A 24,885-nucleotide genomic window follows, 5' to 3' on the forward strand; every position below is an offset into this window, starting at 1 on the left:
TAGGTTGCTCCAATAATACCTGATTGTAGCTGAAAAATCAATCAGCAGCACTTTTTTTATTTGAATGAACAGGACTTTTGTCTGATTTGTGTAAATAAAAATTCTTTTAATGTTATATAATCAGAACCTTTATTAAAAATTGCACTTCAAACAATACAGATGTAGTAGCTGTAATAAATATTTTTGAAAGAAAGTCATCTATTTTGTCTTCATTGTTACTTACAACATGCCAAAAACAACTTGAAGTTAAATTGTGAAGGTGATTGAAAAAAGTGACATTTGTCCGATTAATCGATTTCTCATTCAATTAATCGTCCGATTAATCAATTATAAAAAAAATTGTTAGTTGTAGCCCTAATGTACATCCTTTGAAATTTATTTTAAAAAGGTATGAAAGTGCCTTAGTTGCTGCGTCACTTAGAATCGGGTCGAGTCAAAGTTATTATTGGTAGGCCACATGAGTCTTACAGGTAACTGGTGATATTTCAAATGATGTTGACTTTTGTCATTTGCGGTTTATTTTTGTTGATCATAGTTTAAGGGGGCGGGCTGCTGTTTGAAAACCCAAAAATTACTTTATTTTGATGGGACAGTAAAATCCAGTTTCATACTTATCTGGCAGCTAAACAATGATGACGATATATTTATATCATGATATATTTGGGGGAAAAAAGTGAAATTTTCAAATGCTACTTGTCTGACAATTTAAAATTTTAGGAAGCTAAAGGGAACAAAAGCCCTATTCAGTTTTTGCTAAAAACGTACGGTTCAGCCAAACTTTGCCCAAAACATACCCATTCATTTCTTATGGCCAAAATTTCCCATTAATTTCCAATGGCTCTATTCGTCATTCATATCAATAGCACAAAAACTTCATTCAAAATTTCCATTCAATGCTATTGATTTCCAACCCAAGTGACCCAATATCAACAGGAGGTAACTCCAAATCAATAGGAAGGGACCCAAAATGCCCCAAAAACAACATCCCAACCATCACAGCAGAGCTACTATCGCAATTTCTCCAGAAATGGCATTTTCTATTATTCATTTTTTTAAATTAGTCCCCAAACATCAATATACTAAGCCACACAGTAAAACGGTTCATTGAAATCCAAATGCATACATTTGTTTTAAGAATATAATGTATGTTAGAGACAAAAACAGCACACAATTTTGTACAGACTCAAAAGAGCAGACAGCCGCCGTCAAAGATAATATTTGTCGGATGATGTCATGTCACATGACTGTAGAGTATTTGTTCGTGCGGCCGTGCCACTCACACCTGCTTCATCTGACTCAACAGTAAAGACAGTCACCGATTCTTTTTTCTCTCTCTGATCCCAACTAAGCATGGTCGGAAGATTGCAAACAAAGTTTTCAAGGTTTTCAAAGTAAAAATAAAAAAAAATTCTAAGAGATGATAATGAAGGATAACAATTGTATTAACAGTCAAAACAGCCCATCTTATCACCACACTAAATGTGCTTAAAATAGCTTTACATTAGGCTTAAATACATAAACAGAGAATTTACACCACTTGAAAGTATAATTGCATAAATGTTTGTATTATATTAGTGGTATTGTCGCCTTAATGTCATTGAGACAGTTCAAAACAAAAGCAATTTACCTTCATTGGAAGCCAGCTCAGCACCCACACAGGTCCTTAAAAAAAGTACAAAAAATAAACAATAATCAGTCAAAACAGCAAGATGCCAATGCAGACGAAATTAAAAGCTAAAAAATTTGAGAACGAGAAGCCGAGGATTGTATGCTGAAAATGTTATAGTGAGGGTTAGACGAACAGTAAAGCAAAGTAAGCTAGCGAATTAAGCGGCATTACAGACATCGGTTCAGTTCCACGGTCTCAGTGAGAGTACCAACAAAAGGACAATTCATGCTTTACAAGTAAGATCACACGCAATGACCACTGCTGTGAGGCCCAATCAGAACAACCTTTGACCTTGAATCATTGCTCCACTTTGCTAATGATGTTAAGAGAAAAAAAAAAGGAAAACCAGCAAGAATGTATGATATTAGAGAATGTAAAGTCTACATTTTTTCTGCCATGGAACCAGGCCTGTGACAGTAATCTGGCTCATGTAGTCATGTGATTACGGATTTACAACTAAATGTTTTACAGTCCACCCACAAAAAAATGCTTAAACACTTCAGTTTCCCCTGCAGGGCCATGCACGTCTGCATGCAAAGCAGTACCTATCTGTCTCCTGGCGCTCAGAAGAGGTGATGGGCTGCGTCCTAAACCGCCCTGATGTCTTTCTACACTCCCCTGGATAGATATACTGAAGGGGTCTACGCCCCCTGTCCCTCTGCCCCCTGCATGGGGCTTGGGAGCCTGCTTGGCCATCACTGGAGGGCCGACACATGAGAGGGAGCAATGGCAAAAGTACCCAAAGGAAAGAAAATACAGCGTGAGGGAGGTTGAAAGAGGTGAGAGTCAACAAAAGCTTTGTTCCAAAAAACACACTTATAAATTAGGAATGACACTAAGCACATGCATATGTGTTAGTGTTTAGGTTAGAAATATTTGTCAGCTGCAGATACAAGTTATGGTGCCATAAAAAAAGAAACTCATGTCCAGGTTGCATGTTAATCAATGAGCAGCAGTTAGCCATCAAGCACAAGTGTGAGATCCACATCACCAAGCCGGTTTTTCCACCTACAGTTCAGTTCTGCGTCTGTTCGGAGACGAGGTGGAGCTATCCAGGTAAGAATTTCGGAGCTGGGCCACAGACACACGGCTGTCCTGGTGACTTGTTTTAAGCTCCTGTGGATGCTGCGAGCTCCTATCACTTCGCTCTCGACCATTCGAATCTGGGACGGCGCCTCCTCCTGGGTGTGCCTGTGTCGCTTTTGGTTGGATGTGAGATGCAGACATGCCTTTGTAGACGTAAATTGCATTTTCACGCTCTCTGAACCTGCCGCTTGTTTCTTGTTTCTGGTTGAAAGGCTCAGCTGTTGCCCATCTTGCTCGGCCTCTGTGACCTCTTCTCGCAGGATCTTCACCCTCAGTATACACTTTGGAGGTTCTGATCTCTTCTTCTCCTCTTCCGCGACACGGGTCCTCGGTGCTTCTCTCCCTGCGGCGGACCTCTGAGGGTAGTACTGCTTTCCTACTACGCAGGAGGCCTTCGGTTCTAATGCCACCTGTCTCCTCACTTTCTTCATCTGGAGCACCGGTGGTCATGGACAGATAACTGGGGTAACCAACAGTGTCTGGTCCGGACCCAGATTGAGAGAACTGAGCTTGGGGATGATGGGAGTGGTTGTGCTGAGGGATCGATGGGTCTGTGCTGTAACGCGCAGATGTCTGGTGCTGATATTGTCGGCGGTATGTTGGAGCTTCTGCGATACGTCCCCGCTCCGGGCTCTTCTGACGACCATCCTCCTTTGCAAGCCTTTCCCTAACTCTAATTCTTCAAGGAGACAAAGAACTGGTTAATATTTGCTTCATTTAACCACTTGTCTATTAAATTCGGCAAGGAAATGGCTATTGACAATGCTTTCGAACCTCTATTGCGCCACTTGAAGTAAACGCAAGAAGAATTTTGAAGCCGTGGTCAAAAAATGTGACGTTTGTTCACACACTCAACCCAAACTATGTCGTCTATGCCTGTTGCAGCTACTTCAGACATATTAATTCCTAAACTCTATGCCTATACAAGTTTAACAGTTGGATTAAGCATGGATCATATGCTCATGTCTATACTCAGCAGACCAACCTATTTTTGTACTAGTGTACATGTATTCAACTACTCAAGGAAAAAGGCATTGTTCACCATTTGAAACAGTACTGTTTAAATAATGGTTAACATGAAATAAATGGGTTTTATTATTCAGTGCAGTAAAAACAGATTTAGATAAATACAAAAAGATAAAAGCTCATTTTGTAGGAAGAAAGTTGTACTATCGAAACACTACAGTGTTTAAGTAAAAAAACAAGAGAAACAAAAAAAAGTATTGACCATTTCGTGCGAGTACTTATTGCACCCTTACAGCTCCATCCTATTTTCTATTGAGTTAGAGTAATTAATTGCCAATGCAAGCATGCCTGGACATAAACAGTCCATAGCTCTTGAACTGTGGTCATATTTTATTTTCAGAATTAGAAAAACATGTGGTATCACAAGTGTTGTTTTCGTCAACGATGAATATCCCGAAAATATTTTGTCAACAAATAATTCTTTTCATGATGGTGACATGATGATGACGAACTAAAAACGTGTCTTAAAACATAACGATAAAATCGCCAATATTTTTCCATCATAAATCCACAATGTATGACATTTTATCGTATATGTAGTTAGCACGCATCGTAGCAGTGTTTGGTCGTGTCACTCAGTGACATACAGCGCCCCCCCCCACACACACACACACACCCACGCTTACTCAAGGTGTCTTCTCTAGGCTCCAGACTTTCCTTTTGTGAAACACATCAGGTGCTTCTCGGTAAATTTTGTTTTCTTATGTTTGGCTAATAAGTCATGTTGCTTTAGCCTGTAAAGGTCTGTGCTTTTATACAGGGTGACCCAAAAAAAAGTTTACACTCAGTTGACTGCTTGTTTAAAAGCCATTGAAACATATCTAAATAGGTTGTCATGCTTAAGTGATTCATTAAGGTCACTCAATGCAGCTGGTAATCTCTCGTCTCTACAATTCCTGTGCTTCTGCTGAAAATGAAGAAAACTTTAGCTGTACCTGAATTGCTGCGTGCCGGTCTCACACCTACTGAGATTGCAGCAAATCTGAGAATATCCAGATGTGCAGTCTACAAAGTTAAAAAGAAGCTGAAAGATACTGGAACAGCCTCACGAAAACCTGAGTCTGGAAGTGCCCGATCTGTCGGGACCAAAAAGTTGATTGACAAGGTGATATGTGGCCACCCAGAGTCCAGATCTCAATCCCCTGGATTATAGCATATGGGCAACTGTGGAGGACAGTGCCTGTAAGAAGCCAAAAACTTCTGTGGCAGCCTTGGAGAGGTCCATTGTTAGATCTTGGGAAAAGATGACAGCATCCTACATAAAGAAGACCTGTCAAGCGTTCTGCAGGCGCCTGGAGGCTGTTGTGACACTTAAGGGAGGACACATTGAAAAATAGAGTGTACTGTACATGTTCTTTACAATAATGTATAATTTGTGATTAAATTCTAATTCTAAGCTGAATAAACATGGCATTTAAATTGTATTATGGCAGTGTAAACTTTTTTTTGGGTCACCCTGTACTTTTATTGCACTTTTATGGGCTACACGTATATATGACGGAAAACACAGACAAGACTGAAAAAGCAGTTTCTGCTCTTGCACCCCTCTTTAAAATAAACTGCTGTATTTTAAGCCCAAAAAACTGTTGTGTTTGAAAGAACAATATGTTTATATGCTGCCATAGCAGATTCATGGCGCATTAAGTCCCCGAACTATTTTTAATTTGTCCGTTTTACCCTAGAAACCCCCGTTTACAGACGTCGTGCAACCACTTTTGTTTCAACCTAGCCATAAAAAGAAGGTAAGTAATCATATTTATTATTCGAATGTCTGTCATTTTAAGCTTAGAATCATTAATCTCTAATATTTAGTTTAAAAAAAAATTCTTTAAAAAATTATTCACTAGCATGTTTAAACTTTTAAACAACTTACGTCACAAAGAAAAAATTAGTGTCTGTAAAAAAGTCAAGGATGTCTACCTCATAGCTACCGCTTAATTGTATTTTTTTTTCATTACTGTCACATTTCCCCCAATATTTAAATGATAAATAATTGATCCAAACAAAGAAAAATTGAGAAAAGAAAAAAAAAAACATTTAAAAGGGTAAATATATGATGTCTGCGATTTCTGCATCGCGACCCTTGTCATATAACCATGTTTCACCCATAAAATCCCCCAAAAATCCGGCTGTGGCCATTCACAGCTGTGTCTGGACTCTCGGTGATACATGCTACATGGAGTTTTTGGATCGAAACTAGGTAAGTACGCGATAATATCTTGTTAAGGTCATGGCGTCTGTAATTCTGCTCTCGCGTGCTCTCACCTAGAGATAGGGTTTTGCTGTTTAAACATTTTTTATTTTTTTTTAAATGCCCTCCTGTTCAAATTTTTTCTTCCCCCAGAAAATACAGATTTGAAGCTCTCCAATGATGTATCGCACATGCATATAGGACAATTTTGAAATTTGGCCAAATTGGGGGTCTCAGAGCGCAACTTCAAGTCACCTGAGTGTTTTCCGCCATATATATACTGTATGTATGTATATTAGGGGTGTAACAGTAGACAAAAATCTCGGTTCGGTACGTACCTCTGTTTTGAGGTCACGGTTCGGTTAATTTTCGGTACAGTAAGAAAACAAAATGCAAAATATATATGTGCTAGTTGTTTATAACACACCTTTGTGCTTTCAACAATTGGAACATTAGCCTAAACAAAGCTATAATTCTGCTCAAAAAGTAGCGGGTATTTAAAGATAATCCAACAATTTGCCTTTCAGACCCAGCGTATTGGTCCGCTTTCTTTCTGAAACAAAGAAAAAAGAAGTCCTGTGCTAAAGAGAAAAGCAATCCCTATGACAAAGATTTTAACATGTATTTTACAAATGAAATGTCTCGATGAATCTTTTATTTTTCTTATGAACGGTTTTCAAAAGCTTTATTGGTGGATTTTCTCAAGTTTAAGCGCCACACAGAAATTAATTTAATTGTGTAAGCAGGATTTGTATTATTCTTATTATTTAATTACAGGTGTTTTAGCTCATTTCAATTTATTTTATTGTAATGGGCTATTATTTATTTTATTATGTGTTTATAGTTGACAAATGTGATCATTTATATTGTATATTTTATATTGTATAACTTTAGTTCCTATGTGAATATTAGTTCCTACTTGGTTTGTTGTGGTAGGAGGGTTTTGTATTGAACACGGGGCCGTGTTGGTTATTACTAAGCAGAGAAGACAGCAGTAAATCAACAAAGACAAGTCAACTGTGCCCCCACCTACCACTTAAGAGATCTGATGGACTTAAAAAGTGGGTTACGATTGCATATTAGTTTGAAAATCGACTGGATCCACTGTATTTTTACACAACTGACTCCTGGTCTGCCCGATCCTAGCTACCGGTAGTAGTATTGACGCAGGAGGGTCGCGTCTCGCGTCAAATAATAAATCTGCCGTTCTTTTCGCATGAGTTGTGTTGAGCCGCTTCTGGGACGCGTCTAACACGCGGCCGCTTTGCGACTGGTGTGCATTGGCTGATTGACTTTAACGCCTGTATTTCACTGCATTCTTGAGGCGGCGACGTTGTCGCGCCGTTGACGTTTCTGGGTTATACTGTCCTACAGTGTTGGTCCTCATTATAGTAGAGAAGACGGAGTAAATATAGTCTACACAAAGAAACTGTAACCCGATCGACTCACAGCCTCGAAAAGTAAGGGTTACATTACATCAGAAACTTGTTCGGTACGCCTCCGTTCCGAACCGAGCACCACGTCCTGAAACGGTTCAATACAAATACGTGTACCGTTACACCCTTAATGTATATACAGTGCATATACTGTATATAAAGTGAGGAGCAGAAGTATTTGCACCCCTTGTGATTTGCAAGTTTACCTATTTAGAAAATAGTAGAGGTCTGAAATTTCAATCATAGATGCCTTCACACTTATAGAGACAGTCTAAAAAAACGGAACTCACATTGTATGATTTGTTAAAAATAATTTATTTGTAATTTAAAGGGGTTCCTAAGTATTTGTACCCCTGAGAATCAGCATTAATTATGACACTCGAAGAGTTGTCAGTATACCTAAAAAAAGTCCACCTTTACCCCAGGAGTAAAAACCCATCCACCCACAACCCGTTTGAGCTCATAATTGTCACCTGTGCACCCAACAGTCAGTCATAATCCAACTGCTACCATGGGCAAGACCAGGGAGCTTACGAAAGACACCCCCAAAAAAAATGTTGAGCTCCACAAAGTTGTAAAAAGCTATGGGGCAATTGGAAAGCATCTTGGTGAGAATAAATCAACAGTTGCAGCAATTTTTAGAATATGAAAGGCTAGACATGATTGATCATTTATCTTGGACTGGGCTCCATGTAAAATCTCTCCTCATGGGGCACCACTCATGGCCTGAAGAGAGCTGGGTGCACAGTTTCAAAGGCTACTGTCAGTAAAACACTACGGTGAAAGGTTTAAAATCATGCACTGTTCAGGGACCATGTGAATGATGCAGAGGGGTCATGGGAGAAAGTCATGTGGTCTGATGAGACCAAAGTAGAACTTTTTGGTGCAAACTTTGCTCGTCATGTGTGGAGGAATAAAAAGGATGAGTACAATCACAAGAACACCATCCCCACTGTGAAGTGTGGGGGTGGAAACCTCATGTATTGGGACTGCTTTTCGGCAAAAGGAGACAGGACGACTGTAATGTATAAAGCAGAGGACGAATGGTGAAATTTATCTCAGATTTTGAGCCACAACCTCCTTCCCTCAGTCAGAGACTTGAAGATGAGTCGTGGTTGGACATTCAAACATGACAATGATCCGAAGCACACAACCAAACTGACCAAGGAGTGGCTGCGTAAAAAAAATATCAAGGTTCTGGAGTGGCCGAGCCAGTCTCCAGACCTCAATCCAATAGAAAATCTTTGGATGGAGCTGAAACTTCGTGTTTCTGAACGACAGCCTCGGAACCTGACAGATCTAGAGAACATTTGTGTGGAGGAATGGGCCACAACACCTGTTTCCATATGTGAAAACCTGGTGAAGAATTGGCGTACCGCACGCAGGCTATTTTTAGACCGTGACGTCGCATCATAAAGCGGAAGTAAAGCCGAAGTGGGACATTATAGACCTGCCCTCGCATAGACACAACGTAATTTGTGCTACTTTTCTCTGGTAATCTTTCAAAAACAAACATGCCGATCACGCATTGCTTTTTTGGAACTTGTAGAAACGACTCTAGACATTACGACACATGAAGGATGTTTTCTTCATATGTTTACTGAAACCAAAAACTCGGGAGGAAAAAATGTGAAGACCGAATCAACTTGCGCGGACTTTTAACACCAGCTTGGTGAATCCATTCACATTTCATATGCAGTAAACATTATGTTGGGTTGGCATGGTCTTTCAGAGGACAAAGAGGTAAGCCATTTTAATATTTTTAACTTATTTTTTTAGCGTAACGTTGTGCCGTACTGCTTCTGTCTGACAATGAATGACCTGAAAAGAATTACAATGGTATCTGACTGCCACTGTTACCATTCCGTTATATATATAAAAAAAAAATAAAAAAAACTTTAGTAAGGGTTGAAGTTTAAATAAATTATAGAATTAAGATGTGTTATCAATGAAAAAATTAAAAGTGTTCGTTGGCTGTCACTGAGTAGCATTTGCGATCGCTACACAAAGCTAACTAAATTACCCCCAAGAACGGTAAGAGACGTAGGACTACCAGAGGATATATAAGAAAGACAGGGCTGATGGTAAAGGATAGCTTGTTGAAACAGGAGAATGTCATTGTCAGTCACGTCGATAAAAAAACTAAAGCTATGCTTAGGTCGGCTCGTTTTTTTTTCGTCTTTTTCAGCCTTTGACACTAAAGCCATCTCTTTAACTGAACATTTTTATGTTCTTCCACATCTTTGCCAGTCAATTTGGCACCAGGCACATCATTTTCGGAGAGAATTGGTAGGTTTCGCTCTGTAAACATCCCCTTCGTACACGATTTCCATTCATTTCCTATTAGGGACAAACGGTGGCTTGTCCCTACTAAGCAACAGTAGCTAATGTCATGAATATTAATGAGCGGAAGTGACGTGTTGCTTGCGGTACGCCATTGCAAACCAAGGCTTCTGCACTAAATATTAGCACTGATTTTCTCAGGGGAACAAATACTTATGAACCAAAGTAAATTACAAATAAATGATTGAAAAATCATACAATGTGAGTTCGGGATTATTCGTTTTTTTTTTTTTTTTTTTTTTTTTTAATTATGTCTCTATAAGTCTAAATGCGTTTATGATTGAAATTTCAGACCTCTACCTATTATCTAAGTGGGTGAACTTGCAAAATCACAAGGGGTTCAAATACTTCTGCTTCTCACTTTATATACTAGTATATGAAACAAATAGTAAATGAAACACTAAATGAGTACAGAAAATTTTAGTATCATATATTAGAGTGCAACTACGGTCTAAAAAAGTACAAAGTGCATATATTCAGCAGTAAAGGTCAATCTGTTAATTGCTATCCCAAATCAAAACTGCATTATTTCAGCTATACTACAGTTGGTTAATAGGCTGTCTGTTATTATGTAATATGGCACTGCATTTTAATGTACAGTATTTCAGCAAAGGGATCCAACTGTTCACACCAGAATGAGGTCAAGAATGAAGTTATTGTCTTAGGATAGGGTCCTGAAACTCGCATGGTGAGGATGATGGCGATGGGCCAGCTGGCTGTCAAAGCTCAAAAGCAGAGCTTCTTAACTGTCACCTGATCAGTTTGAGACGCTAAAATGCTTGAACACAGTTTTATTCTAAAAATAAAATAATCCAAAAGGAGAAAAAGGAGTGTTTTGTCAAGTAGAGATACTGAAGATCCTGTGCTGACTGTTTAAGAAGCACTGCTCTTAAGGCTTGATGGAGAAAGCCCAGCTTGACTGAAACATGAGGGTGATTTGGGGTGGGAAACATCTTAGGTGTACCTCGAGGGCCAGTTGATTAAGGAGTGGGTGTCGCCATCAGCATCAGTCTCGAGGAACCAATCAGGGCACAGTTTTGCCCTTGTACTGTACCATTGAAGGGAAATGTGAGCGTACCGGTAAAAGATAAGATTTAATGTTTGGTTTTAATGCAGACAACCTTATAATTTGCTTAATGGGTATGACAGGGACTTTCTGTTACTAGCAGAAACATTTGAAGAACTGGGGCAAAAGACACAGGAGGCGACGTCGGTTGCGTTCAATAAATTTTCTACTGAACAAGCGCAACGAGGCGAAAATCGCACACCCTTTTGCGGTGAAGCGACATGCGACGTTCGTGCACGGGATATTCCGCGCTCATACACATGCACAAGCAAGTGCATACAAACCAGTAACGCAATATAAGAAAAAAGGAAATTGCTCCGTTTCTGTCGCAGTCACCTGGCACTTAAACCAATTAGCAACGGATGTATTGACCAACAAATCACCTGCGAGGACACTGGCCAACCTGGAGATTGACATCCACACGCCACACTTTGTCAACATGAAGGAAAAAAAAACTCATCATTGAGGATTCATTTTTCTCTTGTACGTTTGCTGTTCTTTACAAGTTTCAATGATTGTATAAGATTGCTTGTCATTTAAAAAAAAAAAAAAAATCTCAAAATGGAGGAGCATGTCATTTTAGCAGTGCACGTGCCGCAGTATTAGGGATGGGAATTTCAACTAATTTCCCTGCCAACTAGTCTCAGATTTTATTTGCGACTAGTCGACTACAACCCCTAGCAAAAAGTATGGAATCACCAGTCTCGGACGAGCACTCACTCAGACATTTTACCGTGTAGAACAAACTCAGATAAAAAGCTTGAAAAGATTATGAATTAGTTCAAAAGTGCAACTCCTTAGCATTTAGAAACACTAAAAGAAATTAATAAAACAACATTTTGGTGGTCAGTAAATGTTACTTTTATAGAGCAAGTGCAGGGAAATATATATGGAATCACTCCATTCTGAGGAAAAAAATATTGAATCATGAGAAACGAACAAAGAAATAACAATCAAAACACATCTCTAGTATTTAGTAGCACCACCTCTGGCTTTTATGACAGCTTGCAGTCTTTGAGGCATGGACTTGATTAGTATTCTTCATCAATTTAGTGCCAACTCTCTTTGATTGCAGTTGTCAGATCATCCTTGCAGGTCGGGGACTTGCTGTGGACCTTTTTTTTTTTTCAATTTCTACCACAGGTTTTAAATAGGATTGAGATCTGGGCTATCTGCAGGCCATGACATTGACTGGATGAGTCTTTCTCCAAGAAATGCTTTAACAGTTTTAGCTCTGTGGCATGATGCATTGTCATCTTGGAAAGTTACAAACATATTTTCAATTGAAGGGATAACAAAGCTGTATAAAATTTCAATGTAAACTTGTGCATTTATTGAAGATTTAACCACAGCCATCTCCCCAGTGCCTTTGCCTGACATGCAGCCCCATATCATCGAGGACTGAGGGAATTTTGATGTTTTCTTCAGGCAGTCATCTTTGCAAATCTCACTGGAACAGCTAGGGGTTGTAGTCTATAAGCAAGAAAACTCGCAATTTAATACTACTAAAATACTGCTGACTTTCTTGTGCGGTAGCGTCGCCATCTTCAGACACTTACCCAAACTTTAGCTAGTTCGAATTATCGGATTACAAACACATAATGTGTTGCAGAATAAATTTTAAGATACTGTATGTAAAACAAATTAGGTGTTTACGCTTACATTAATATTTATTTTGGCTTGCTAAGATTATACTTTCAATAGAGCATTAAATGTTAATACAAAATACAATTCCTGAGTGTTACTTCAAATTATGCTGAATTGAACTTTTATTTCACAAGAGCAATAAATGCATTTAAAAATCAGTTAAAATACCTGAGCTTAGCCTCAAAGATACCAAAAAATACATAAATGAGGATCCAAGTGCAACAAAAGAATAAATGGCTAACTTGCATAGCAAAAGTCCGCTAGCTAAAATGCTATAAAATGCTAAAAACATTTTATTTTTTACAATATTCTTAACAAATAATTCAAACTAAAGATGTCCCGATCGATCGGGATGCCGGGTCCGATCACGTCATTTTCAAAGTATTGGCAAAAAAATATCGGACATGCCTTTATATATATATATATATATATACACATATATATATATATTTTTTTTTTTATCGTTTTCTAATTGTATATAACGTTACAGACAAAATGTCACACTCATCCAGAGTAGTTTTGGCTTAAAGTGGGGCTATCAAATTTATTGCGTTAACAGCGGTAATTATTTTTTTCTTAATCAATCACCTTAAATAATTAATGCATGCGCTGCACGACCCACTCACGCATTGTCGCGTTCAATCTATAAAGGCGCCGTTTTACCAATATATAGAGCTAAACGCAGCGTGTAATGAGTAGAGAGAATTTCGACAGCCTTTGGAGCCTTTTTTTATTTGGCTAAAGCCTTACATTCCCTCTCTCAGCAATTAAAATTAACGTGGGAGGCAATGTGGGGAAGAAAGGTAGTAGTTGATCATTTCCTTAACACCCTATGTTCTTTCCCAACGCAGAGAAGATGTATCAATTGGTGCCCCAACGCACAGTCAAGGTTGCACTTCCCATCATGCATTTGGGTTGAATGGCTGCAGTATCATTTACTGAAAGCTCAACAAATACACTAGATGGCAATATTTAGTCACAATATACAAAGTCACATTTATCCTTTAAGAATTACAAGTCTTTCTATCCGTGGATCCATCTCACAGAAAGAATTAATAATGTAAATGCCATCTTGAGGATTTATTGTCATAATAAACAAATACAGTACTTGTATACTGTATGTTGAATGTATACAGTGGGGAGAACAAGTATTTGATACACTGCCAATGGGTTTTCCCATTGACTGTGTATCAAATAGTTGTTCTCCCAACTGTATATTCGTCCGAGTTTTATTCATTTTTTTCTTAATGCATTGCCAAAATGTATATGATCGGGAAAAATTATCGGGAATGATTGGAATTGAATCGGGAGCAAAAAAAAAAAAAAAAAAAAAGCAATCGGATCGGGAAATATCGAGATCGGCAGATACTCAAACTAAAACTATCGGGATCAGATCGGGAGCAAAAAAACATGATCGGAACAACCCTAATTCAAACACATATTCCCACAAGAACCTGCTAAATATACTTTTAAACTAAATACCGAATGCATACACAAACATATTAGCTCAAACAAAAACACCTAATGTTTGTCTTAACAGGGAGCACCTGGATTAGGTCATGTTAGACATACATGGCATATTCACTGTTGCCACTAGAGGGCAGTGAATCCACCCAAATCAATAAAACTAAATGCCACACCTTCAAAACAAACCATTACAACGTCACTAATGAAACGAATCCTGGATGCAGCAAAATATGATTTGAAGCCCCCCCCCCAATCAAATTACTCGAGTTAATCTGTTAATAGTTGCAGCACTAGTTTGTTTGTGGAGGGGACAATTCTCTCCATGCCTTCTCAGCCTGTTTAGAAAGAAGCTAAGGCATGAAAACCAAGATGCATGGCGCTTCATTCGGCGTTTAACAGACTAGTAAAATACGAAACATTTAATAAATGAGTAGGCGGTTAAACGATTACACGACTAGTCGCGCAATATGGGAAGTTTGGGGCTCAAAAAAGATCGGAAATTTTGAAATGCCCTCCAAAGGTGTAGCCAATCAGAGTCACACGATAAAGCACAGCTAGAGGACGATGCGCGTCGCTGTCATTTGTCGCTGCAGTCGCATCGAGCCCCGTGTGTTGGCTTTCAGCACAACAGCGATGACTTTCGCCATCGCTCATCGCCTCCCATGTGTTTTGCCCCTTATGGATGACTTTCTACTTTTCTAACATTTTACTATTGTGATATTGACAGCGCTATCTCATAAAAAGTTTATCTATACAATTTGGTTGTCAGTTGTTTATATAATGTTTTCCGAAATTTCCAGGTTCGCAGTGAATCAGTAACAGGCACACTTTTGCTCAATAGACAATGTTTATTGATTAGAAAATGCAGAATAAATGAGATTTATGGATTACAATCCCACATGAGCAAGCAACAAGCATAAAAAACAAGCATAAGGGTAACGATGACGCTAGATTTGAGTTTGTCCATCCCAGAATCCCCGCGCTATGTTACAGCACAACCAGGTGTCCCTTAGCAATGAAAATCGCTTACCGTGACAAATGAGCGGAAGCCAACGCTCCGGTAAGGTGGCGAAGGAACAAAGCCAGGCGATCCGTACGTGACCCGCTGGCTTTGTTACTTCGCCGCCTTACCGGAGCGTTGGCTCCTGCTCATTTGTCACGGTAAGCGATTTTCATTGCTAAGGGACACCTGGTTGTGCTGTAACGTAGCACGGGGATTCTGGGATTGACAAACTCAAATCTAGCGTCATCGTTACCCTTGTTATGCTTGTTTTTGATGATTGTTGCTTGCTCTTGTGGGATTGTAATCAATAAATCTCATTTATTCAGCATTTTCTAATCAATAAACATTGTCTATTGCGTACTCATAATAGAGCTTTTCCAATTATGTGGGGAAGGAAAACAACTGCAATGACAAACTGGGGATTCAGCATAGGTCTTGTTCACTGAAAACTAAAATTTTCAATTACTAGATGGCGGATGGACTGTTAGGGAAACAATCATCAATTCCCCAGGTGTTGCCAGAAAAATAAAAAGATAAACGCTACATTTTTTCAAAAAATAAATTATAAAAACCCGAAGAGAAACCAGCAATTAAATTTTCAACATAGAACCGACAGCACTATTGCAACAGCGTGTCCTGAAGTTGAACTTGAAGTTTCTCAATAGGTCATATTTTGTCATGAAGTAAATTACAAAGGGGTCGAGAGCAAAACGTCAAGTCAGATATTGGGTGTATAGAGGGGGGGAAAAATTAATAATTTCAGGTTTGGAGTAGTAAGAAGACAGTAACTTCTCTATAGCTGCAGAACACCCTTCACAAAGCTGTTAAAACAGGCCAAAAGGTCCAAGATTCTTGGACAACAGCACCAACAAAAGACAAACAAAACAAAAAAACTACACAAAATAGCTGGAAAGAGCAAAGACAGAGATAAAGTGAACTCACCCTTGTCTGTTGAGTATGTTATGGGCCTGTTGCTCGATAAAGAGGTCACCGGGCGACACTCCATGTTTAGGCGAGGTGAGAGAAGGACGTTTGCTCATCTTGGGTGAGCTTAGTGGCACGCCTGTGACTGCGCTGTCCTTAGCAGGCACCCTGGCGCTGGAGGACAATGATGTGACATCCATGTAAGTGGATGGCTCTGCAGCACCTGCCCTGCGTTGATTCTCCAGGTTCATAAGTCTCTCCCTCTCTGAAAATGAGTCGACTCTGCTTCGACTGGTTTCATAGCTGCTCTCCGGATAGCCATGTTGTGGTGCAGTTTGCCCTCTCTTAGGGCTACTGGTGGAAGCGCAGGAATTCATGGTGATAGCGCTTTGCTCTTGATCAAGATCCGCTTTTTTACGCGTTTCGGAGCATTCAGATTCTTTCAGAGGGCGAGTATACCGAGATGGATTATCCATGTCTGGCTCTAGGTCCAAAGAGATGCCATAACGCTCAGCGAGCTGCCGACGGCGCTCTGCCTTGTAGCGGGCAATTCGTTCAGCTTTGGACTCCAGCTCTGGAGCAGCTCTGGCAGTGGATGATGAAGTGTGGACGTGATCAGTGTGATTGATGGCTTTAGGATCAAATCTGCATTGAGTTCTGGACTGTCGCTCAGGAACCATGGGCTGCATATCTGGATTTTCAATTCCTTCTGTTCCATACCTTGGCACTGGAACTACAGTAGTAGCAAGTTAGGTCATTTCTGTATGCCAGCATCTAAGTCAGGGGTGTCCAAACCGGTCCTCAAGGGCCGCTGTTGGGTCCTAGTTTATGTTCCTACCGATCGAGCACAGATCTTTTAACAATGAGGTTTCTGCTGAAACATGCAGCACCTGACTACAATCAACTGATTACACTGTAAATTTGTAATGTCTTAATCAGATTATTTTTCTTAAATCTAGTCAAATAATTTTCTCAATCTTGTTTTGAGTGTTAAATACTATTTAACAGATTAATGCGACAGATTATTCCTCCGACTTTAAGGAAATATTATGGTTTGTTCTTATTAAGTCCATACATCTAAAAGTTGGTCATTTTTCACCTAAATCAAGAAAAAATTGCTTTCAAAATAACATTTTAAACAATATCCGTTTTTGAATTAAGAACATTTCTGACAAACAAGCTCTTTTAAGATTAATATACAAAAATTATTGCTTAAAATAAGTTAAGAAAAATAGATAGCTGAATATTAGCTTATTTCAAGAAATCTAAGTAAAATTTACTTCAAGCACGGGCAGATAATTTCACTTATTTCTAGTAGATTTACACTGAAAACAAGGGAATTTAACTAGTTTTAAGGAGGTATGTTTTTTTTCAGGATACACTTGTTAGTGGCGTTGTTTTCGTCAACAATGATGTTCACGAACATGTTTTTTAAGACGATGATGAGATAATAACGAGCTCATGAGGTTTTTTGGGGAAACTAAAGCTTTCGTCTGACGAGAACGAGACGAAAATGTGCAATTGTTTCCATCACATGTTCACAATGTGTGACATTTATGTGTAGTTAACCTGCATCGTAGCAGTGTCTGGTTGTGTCACTCGTGACGTGCTGCGGGCCCCCCCCATACTCACCGTAAGATTTGTTTTGTTTTTTTTTATCTTGGCCAGAGAGAATATACAATGTTGTTTTAGCCTTTAAAGGTCTGTGCTGAGTGATCATCACACACTAAATGTAACTCGTAGCATTAGTATAGCATTCGCGTAACGGCGAGCGTCCTCTTAAACTGATTTTTTTTTTTTTTTTTTTTTACAGTTGGGCAAATAAGTATGTAGTCAAGCGCTAATTGTGCAAGTTCTCCCACTTGAAAATATCAGAGAATTTATTTGCAAATCATGGTGGAAAATAAGTATTTGGTCAATACCAAAAGTTCATCTCAATAATTTGTTATGTACCCTTTGTTGGCAATAACGGAGGCCAAACTCTTCACAAGCTTTTCACACATTGTTGCTGGTATTTAGGCCCATTCCTCCATACAGATCTCCTCTAGAAAAGTGATGTTTTGGGGCTGTAGTTTGGCAACACGGCCTTTCAACTCCCTCCACAGATTTTCTATGGGGTTGAGATCTGGAGACTGGCTAGGCCACTTCTGGACCTTGAAATGCTTCTTACAAAGCCACTCCTTTGTTGGCCTGGCTGTGTGTTTGGGATCATTGTCATGCTGAAAGACCCAGCCATCTTCAATGCCCTTGCTGATGGAAGGAGATTTTCTCTCATAATCTCTCGATACATGGCCCCCATCATTCTTTCCTTTACACAGATCAGTCGTCCTGGTCCCTTTGCAGACAAAACAGCCCCAAAGCATGATGTTTTCACCCCCATGCTTCACAGTAGGTATGGTGTTCTTCGGATGCAATTCAGTATTCTTTCTCCTCCAAACACGGGAATCTGTCTTTCTACCAAAAAGTTCCATTTTGGTTTCATCTGACCATAACACATTCTCCCAGTCCTCTTTTGGATCATCCAAATGCTCTAGCGAACCGCAGATGGGCCTGGACGTGTACTGGCTTCAGCAGGAGGACACGTCTGGCAGTGCAGGATTTGAGTCCCTGGCGGCGCATTGTGTTCCTGATCGTAGCCTTTGTTACTGTGGTCCCAGCTCTCTGTAGGTCACTCACTAGGTGCTGCCGTGTGGTTCTGGGATTTTTGCTCACCGTTCTTATTACCGTATTTTTCGGACTACAAGTCGCTCCTGAGTATAAGTCGATCCAGCTATAAAATGCTTACGAAGAGAAAAAAAACATATACAAGTCGCACCGGAGTATAAGTCGAATTTTGGGGGGAAATTTACTTGATAAAATCCAACACATAGAACAGACATGTCATCTTGAAAGGCAATTTAATATAAAAATACAACAGAGAACAACATGCTAAATAAATATACAGTGTACAGTGCATGAACAACGAAATGGGAATATACTGTCCTACGCTACAGCTCGGTCCTGGCTGTACAGCGAACTCCCAAAAGACAATGCTGGACGTCCGTATAATTTGCTGAATCAATTTGGTCCTCGATAGAAAACAGGTTCGCATCAACGTAAATAAATGATAATTAGGTACTATTAGTAATAAGTAACAGGTCAGCATGCGTTCGCTATCATTAGCACATCGTTCAAACAACCACACAACTGGCTCTAAGTGTCCGATCGCGGGTGGAAAACACACAACAACAACAGAAAAGATGATACACGCAGGCGTTGCCTCTGCAGAGATGATTTTAAAGCATAAACAATGAAAGTAGGCTAGCAGCCGTCTATTCTCTCTCGCTGTAACTCGCCCACTCACTGACTCACTCACTCAGAGCTACGTAGCTGTCAGTCTTCTTCTGGCGTGTGAGCACTCTTCTCCACGTAAACAAGTGCGAGTGCGCCCTCACGTGGGCATGAAAGCGTCACAAACTAAATGCATCCATTTCAAGATAAAAAAGTCAATAATACAATTGAACATACACTGCCAAAGGCAGAACGCGAACGTGGCCATAGCTATAAAGAGTTATTCAGATAACTATAGCATAAGAACATGCTAACAACTTTACAAAACCATCAGTGTCACTGCAAAACACCAAAATAACATGTGAAATTATATCATAATGTGTTAATAATTCCACACATAAGTCGCTCCTGAGTATAAGTCGCACCCCCAGCCAAAATATGAAAAAAAAACGCGACTTATAGTCCGAAAAATACGGTATTTTGACACCACGGGGTGAGATCTTGCATGGAGCCCCAGATCGAGGGAGATTATTAGTGGTCTTGTATGTCTTCCATTTTCTAATAAGTGCTCCCACAGTTGATTTCTTTACACCAAGCGTTTTACCTATTGCAGATTCAGCCTTCCCAGCCTGGTGCAGGTCTACAATTTTGTCTCTGGTGTCCTTCGACAGCTCTTTGGTCTTGGCCATAGTGGAGTTTGGAGTGTGACTGACTGAGGTTGTGGACAGGTGTCTTTTATACTAATAATGAGTTAAAACAGGTGCCATTAATACAGGTAATGAGTGGAGCCTCGTTAGACCTCGTTAGAAGAAGTTAGACCTCTTTGACAGCCAGAAATCTTGCTTGTTTGTAGGTGACCAAATACTTATTTTCCACTCTAATTTGGAAATAAATTCTTTAAAAATTAAACAATGGGATTTCCTGTTTTTTTTTCCACATTCTGTCTCTCATGGTTGAGGTGTACCCATGTTGACAATTACAGGCCTCTCTTATCTTTTCAAGTAGGAGAACTTGCACAATTGGTGGTTGACAAAATACTTATTTGCCCCACTGTACATACAGTTCTTGGCATCCTGGTGGTATAATCCATTGAAAATAATGTACTTTTTTCCTGCTGAGTGTGTATTATCACAAAGTTGGCATTGTCATGGTAGACGCGACAATATGTGCTCGTCTGTCAATGTTCATTCGAAATGGTTTAAAAACCTTTATTTATTTATGGAGTATAATTTTTTTATTTTACAGACAAAAACGTTTTTAGTACATGTCAGAAAAAACTAGACGAAGAAAAACACTTTTTTAGATGACATAAATATGACTGAGACAAATATGTATTTTCGTCCAAAAGACTAAGATGAAAATTCAAAGGGCTGCCAAAAACAACACTGCTTGTAAGGCTTGTCTGAAAGAAACCCAGCACCCACTGCGGCCTGATGTGGAATAGTTTGGGGACCCCTGAGCTAAGTATTGTGTGATTGTAGTATCGCACCACCACAGGGTTCGCAGGGGTCAGAAGCTCTGGTATATCGCGGCGTATCTTCTTCTAGAAGTCGATTGGCTACTAAATTGGGGAGAAGAGATGGATGCACCTCACCCTCAATGCCTTCCAGTCGTCGAGCGATACGCTCTTTTCTAAACACAGATAGGAATGGCATTATAATCATCATGAGTAGAATCAATATCGTAACACAATAGGCTCTATCGCATTAATACCTGTTCATTTCACAGTCACTTTTGCTTGTGGTAACGCCTTCGAATCTTTTCCTCAACTCGGACACTGTGAGGTCAAGCAAAGATTTAGTTAGCTAATGCTCATCTTCAAGTTAATACATCATTTAAAAGATACTTTGGTGTTCCCTGATGAAATATTATCAACCATTATGAGATTTTTATGAAAGCTGTACTTAATTTGTCAATGAAAGCTGATAAAGTGAATTAAGCACCTGAAGGTTTATGGCAGCCATATTTAAAGGCTAGTACATGGCTAATTTGTGTACAAATATAAACAGCGACATACCTTTGCTGAGATTAGTCAGGAGACTAACATCTATATCCTTCGTAACTTTGGCTGGGTCACCTTTGTCATCGATGGAGAATTCTTTTTGAAAGCTGGGTTTAAAGGAAATTTGAATTAATGAATACAGAAACAGGACTGCCGTTTTAACAACAAAGGAAAGAAAGAAAAACTACAGTATTCTGTTTATAGTCATTGTGGCATATTAAATCAACAAGAGTATCATGAAAAGTAGGTAAGAAACTGCTCGAGGCAGAATCGTTTAAAATGAATGGATTTTATTAAATTATCGTGAAGTTCTGTTTTGGACAGAGAAATGTCAGCAAGGATTTCCAAATATGATAAGGTTCAGTTCCACTAAACCTTTTTTTCTTACAGGGACCTACAATAAATCTCTCTGGCTATTTGATCTAAAACCACTAAAAATGTGATCCAGATGTGAAAAAAAACAGTACTTTGTGTGCGCTTTTGTCCTTTCTAAAACCACAATGTAGTTCAACTTCATATACAAAACCACTGATTCCTTCATTTGACAATTACATTTAAGAATTCTGTTAAGTGCCTTGTGGTACTGGTGAAAAGGTAACTTCACAGTATGCGGGCTAATTTGTAGGCTGGGTGGTGTATTTGACAGCCTGCCAAAATTCTGAGAAGTGCCTTCAATGCTGCAGTGGGACCGTGCTATGCTAACAGGCTGCAAGGTGACATTAAACATTTACTTAAGGACGTGTGCGGACAATGGAAATGTTTGAGGTTGACCTGCTGTTTCTTCTTAAATAAAGACGGGCTACAAGTGCTGTACCCGACAATCGTTTTATCAAGGTCCAAATGAACTTAAGAGAGTCAACTATTTTTACAATTTTCAGTTTCAAAGTTTTGCAATTCAGAATTTGACTATATTTCATGGGAAAATATTAGGGCTGTGGCTATCGATTATTTTAGTGGTCGAGTAATCGATGAAATAGTTCGAATAATCGAGTAATTGGTTAAGGAACATGAAAAATTAAAATACCTGAGCTTAGCCTAAAACAGTATTAAAAAATAAATGAGGATCTATGTACCACAAAAGAACAATTGGCTATCTAACATAGCAAAAGTCCACTAGCTTAAATGCTAATGATTTTTTACAATGATCTTAACAAATGGTTCAGACACATATTCCCACAAAAACAGCTAAATATACCTATAGACTAAATTATGAAAGCATTAAAAAAACATTAGCTCAAACAAAAACTTAGCTTATGTTGCTCTCAACAGGGAGCAGATGGATTCACCCTTGTGAAATGAGGCAGACCAGAGGGCAGTGTATCCACCCAAATCAAGAAAACTAAATGCAAACACTTTCAAAATAAATCATTACAACGCCACTTTAATTAAACGAATACTCGGTGCAGTAAGATTTAATTCAAATCTTTTTTTCTAATCGATTACTCGAGTTAATCTATTAATGGTTGCAGCACTAGAAAATATGTCACAAAATTGCACAAAACAGGAGTTGGGAAACTCGCATGACATACAGAATGCATTAAAAATAAATAAAGAAATAGACTACAGTGGTATCTCAACATAAGATCTTTTCGACATCCGACGTAAAATTTGACTTGGCATTTGTCTTGACATATGCCGACTAGGCTTGTGCCGGGATGAGATTCTGACACTATGATAACCTTAAGCCAAAAATATCACGGCTTCACGGTATTGCATTTGCAGCTTTTCAATGTGTTACTTTAAAACATCTGGGTTTAAAAAAAAAAAAAAAAAATTAAACTTTTATGCATTCCTTTGGGTGAGCCTAAACCCACAGCCCAAAATTATTAACATCAGATCAAAAATAATTGAATTACTTTCCATAAAAACACGTGTGTATGACTTGTATCATGTTTACATTATACACTCGTTCTCAATAGACAGTTGGCAGAGAGAGAGAAAAAACACGTTTTACCACCGCTAGACACACTAAACATGCAGGAGTTAAATTTCGTAGCTGGTGGGAAACGTTCATGACATTGTTTACTGACCTTTAATTTTGTATAAATGCGAAATCATATTGGAGGTATTGCCTCCTCGACAGCCACCCTCTGCAAACATGTTTTACATGTCGGTTGGCCCTCTTCCTTTAAGCCGCGGTGTCTTAACTTTTCTGTAGCCGAAGTAACCCCATACCAACGATTTCGTTTTCTTCAATGGGGAAAAAGTTCAATATTTTCACCTCCTCCAGCCATCGTGCAGCACAGCTGACTCACTGACACTGAGCAACAACCGGTGGAGGAGGGTTCAGCCTTGCAACTGCAAGCAAGGGATTTCTCCATGCATTTTTGGGACATAAAAAATACCAAATACCGTAGGGACAGTATGACGAAAAATATTTGCGGTTTTGAAACCTTGACGTTTTCATACCACGATTTGCCTTGAAACCAGTAGTCAGCAAATGTCTAATGCCGTCATGCTCGAAATTCAACGATTTATGACAGCGTAAAAGATGGAAGACGGATACAAAATCAACAACACAATGCGGCTCACCGGTCCAAACTACCGACACACCCACGCACACCGTTTCAGCAGACCTCCGTTCACCATTAAGTTAAGGTGATAATAAAAATGCTTTTTTATTTATTTTTTCATAGTTTATTTGTTTACATGTGTCTTATTTATTGGATTTGTCAAATTAGACCAAACACTCATCAAACAAACGCTCATCGTATCTACATGCACCTGCCGTCTCCTTCCAACCTCTGTTCACCAGTCTCTATAATTAAGGTGACAATAAAAACGCTTTTTCATTTCCAATGATCATTATTATTTTTATTTACAATCTGTATTATAATTCATTTGTTTTGCTATGTATAATTGTACTGGCCTTTGAATTAATTCAATTTGTATGTAGAGGAACCACTGTACTGTCATTTTTCTAGTTTTGAAGAAAAAATATGATTAACATTATTAAGATAAAACCGCCAGGGGCGAATCTAGAAAAATACGAATGGCGTGGCAAGAGGGGGGCAGGAATTTTTGATGGTAATAAATATTTTACGGTGCTATAATTATATAATACATCATCGATTCTTTGGACAATGGTACGAAATTCTGCGATTTGATTCAAGTGCCTTCGATCGATTTAATACAAAATTATGATGACGTTTAACTACGTTCCATTTGACCTTAATCAATTAAAAAAATATATTTATATATAATATATAGTATATATATGTAATATATATAAACTAGGGCTGTCAAAATGTTCGCGTTAACGGGCGTTAATTTTTTAAATTAGTCACGTTAAAATATTTGACGCAATTAACGCACATGCCCCGCTCAAACAGATTAAAATGACAGCAGTGTAATGTCCGCTTGTTACTTGTTTTTTGGTGTTTGGCGCCCTCTGCTGGCGCTTAGGTCCAAATGATTTTACAATGAGTGAGCATGGTGTAATTATTGACATCAACAATGGTGAGCTACTAGTTTATTGTTTGATTGAAAATTTTACAAATTTTAATAAAACGAAAACATTAAGAGGGGTTTTAATATTAAATTTCTATAACTTGTACTAACATTTATCTTTTAAGAACTACAAGTCTTTCTATCCATGGATCGCTTTAAGAGAATGTTAATGCCATCTTGTTGATTTATTGTTATAATAAACAAATACGGTACTTATGTACCTTATGTTGAATGTATATATCCGTCTTATCTTTCCATTCCAACAATAATTTACAGAAAAATATGGCATGTTTTATAGATGGTTT

The 24,885-nt window shown here is 38.8% G+C and overlaps 1 protein-coding gene across 11 annotated transcripts in view; it reads right to left on the reverse strand.

The window, feature by feature from the left end:
- The window catches only part of LOC130908583 (supervillin), a 146,635-nt gene that overhangs the window by 70,252 nt on the left and 51,498 nt on the right, over positions 1 to 24,885 (reverse strand). For 8 of the 11 annotated variants that reach the window (XM_057824159.1, XM_057824157.1, XM_057824166.1 and 5 more), the window contains 8 exons: positions 21,146 to 21,237; positions 20,842 to 20,905; positions 20,618 to 20,760; positions 15,877 to 16,591; positions 10,716 to 10,799; positions 2,682 to 3,434; positions 2,215 to 2,367; positions 1,628 to 1,662 (listed from right to left, as the gene is read on the reverse strand). In XM_057824159.1, coding sequence (XP_057680142.1) covers positions 1,628 to 1,662; positions 2,215 to 2,367; positions 2,682 to 3,434; positions 10,716 to 10,799; positions 15,877 to 16,591; positions 20,618 to 20,760; positions 20,842 to 20,905; positions 21,146 to 21,237 — 2,039 coding nt within the window. The remainder of the gene's footprint in view (positions 1 to 1,627; positions 1,663 to 2,214; positions 2,368 to 2,681; positions 3,435 to 10,715; positions 10,800 to 15,876; positions 16,592 to 20,617; positions 20,761 to 20,841; positions 20,906 to 21,145; positions 21,238 to 24,885) is intronic. The other 3 variants (XM_057824163.1, XM_057824164.1, XM_057824167.1) reach the window with 3 other exon arrangements.

The sequence above is a fragment of the Corythoichthys intestinalis genome, chromosome 20, assembly GCF_030265065.1.
Source record: "Corythoichthys intestinalis isolate RoL2023-P3 chromosome 20, ASM3026506v1, whole genome shotgun sequence".
In the NCBI taxonomy this organism is placed as follows: Eukaryota; Metazoa; Chordata; class Actinopteri; order Syngnathiformes; family Syngnathidae; genus Corythoichthys; species Corythoichthys intestinalis.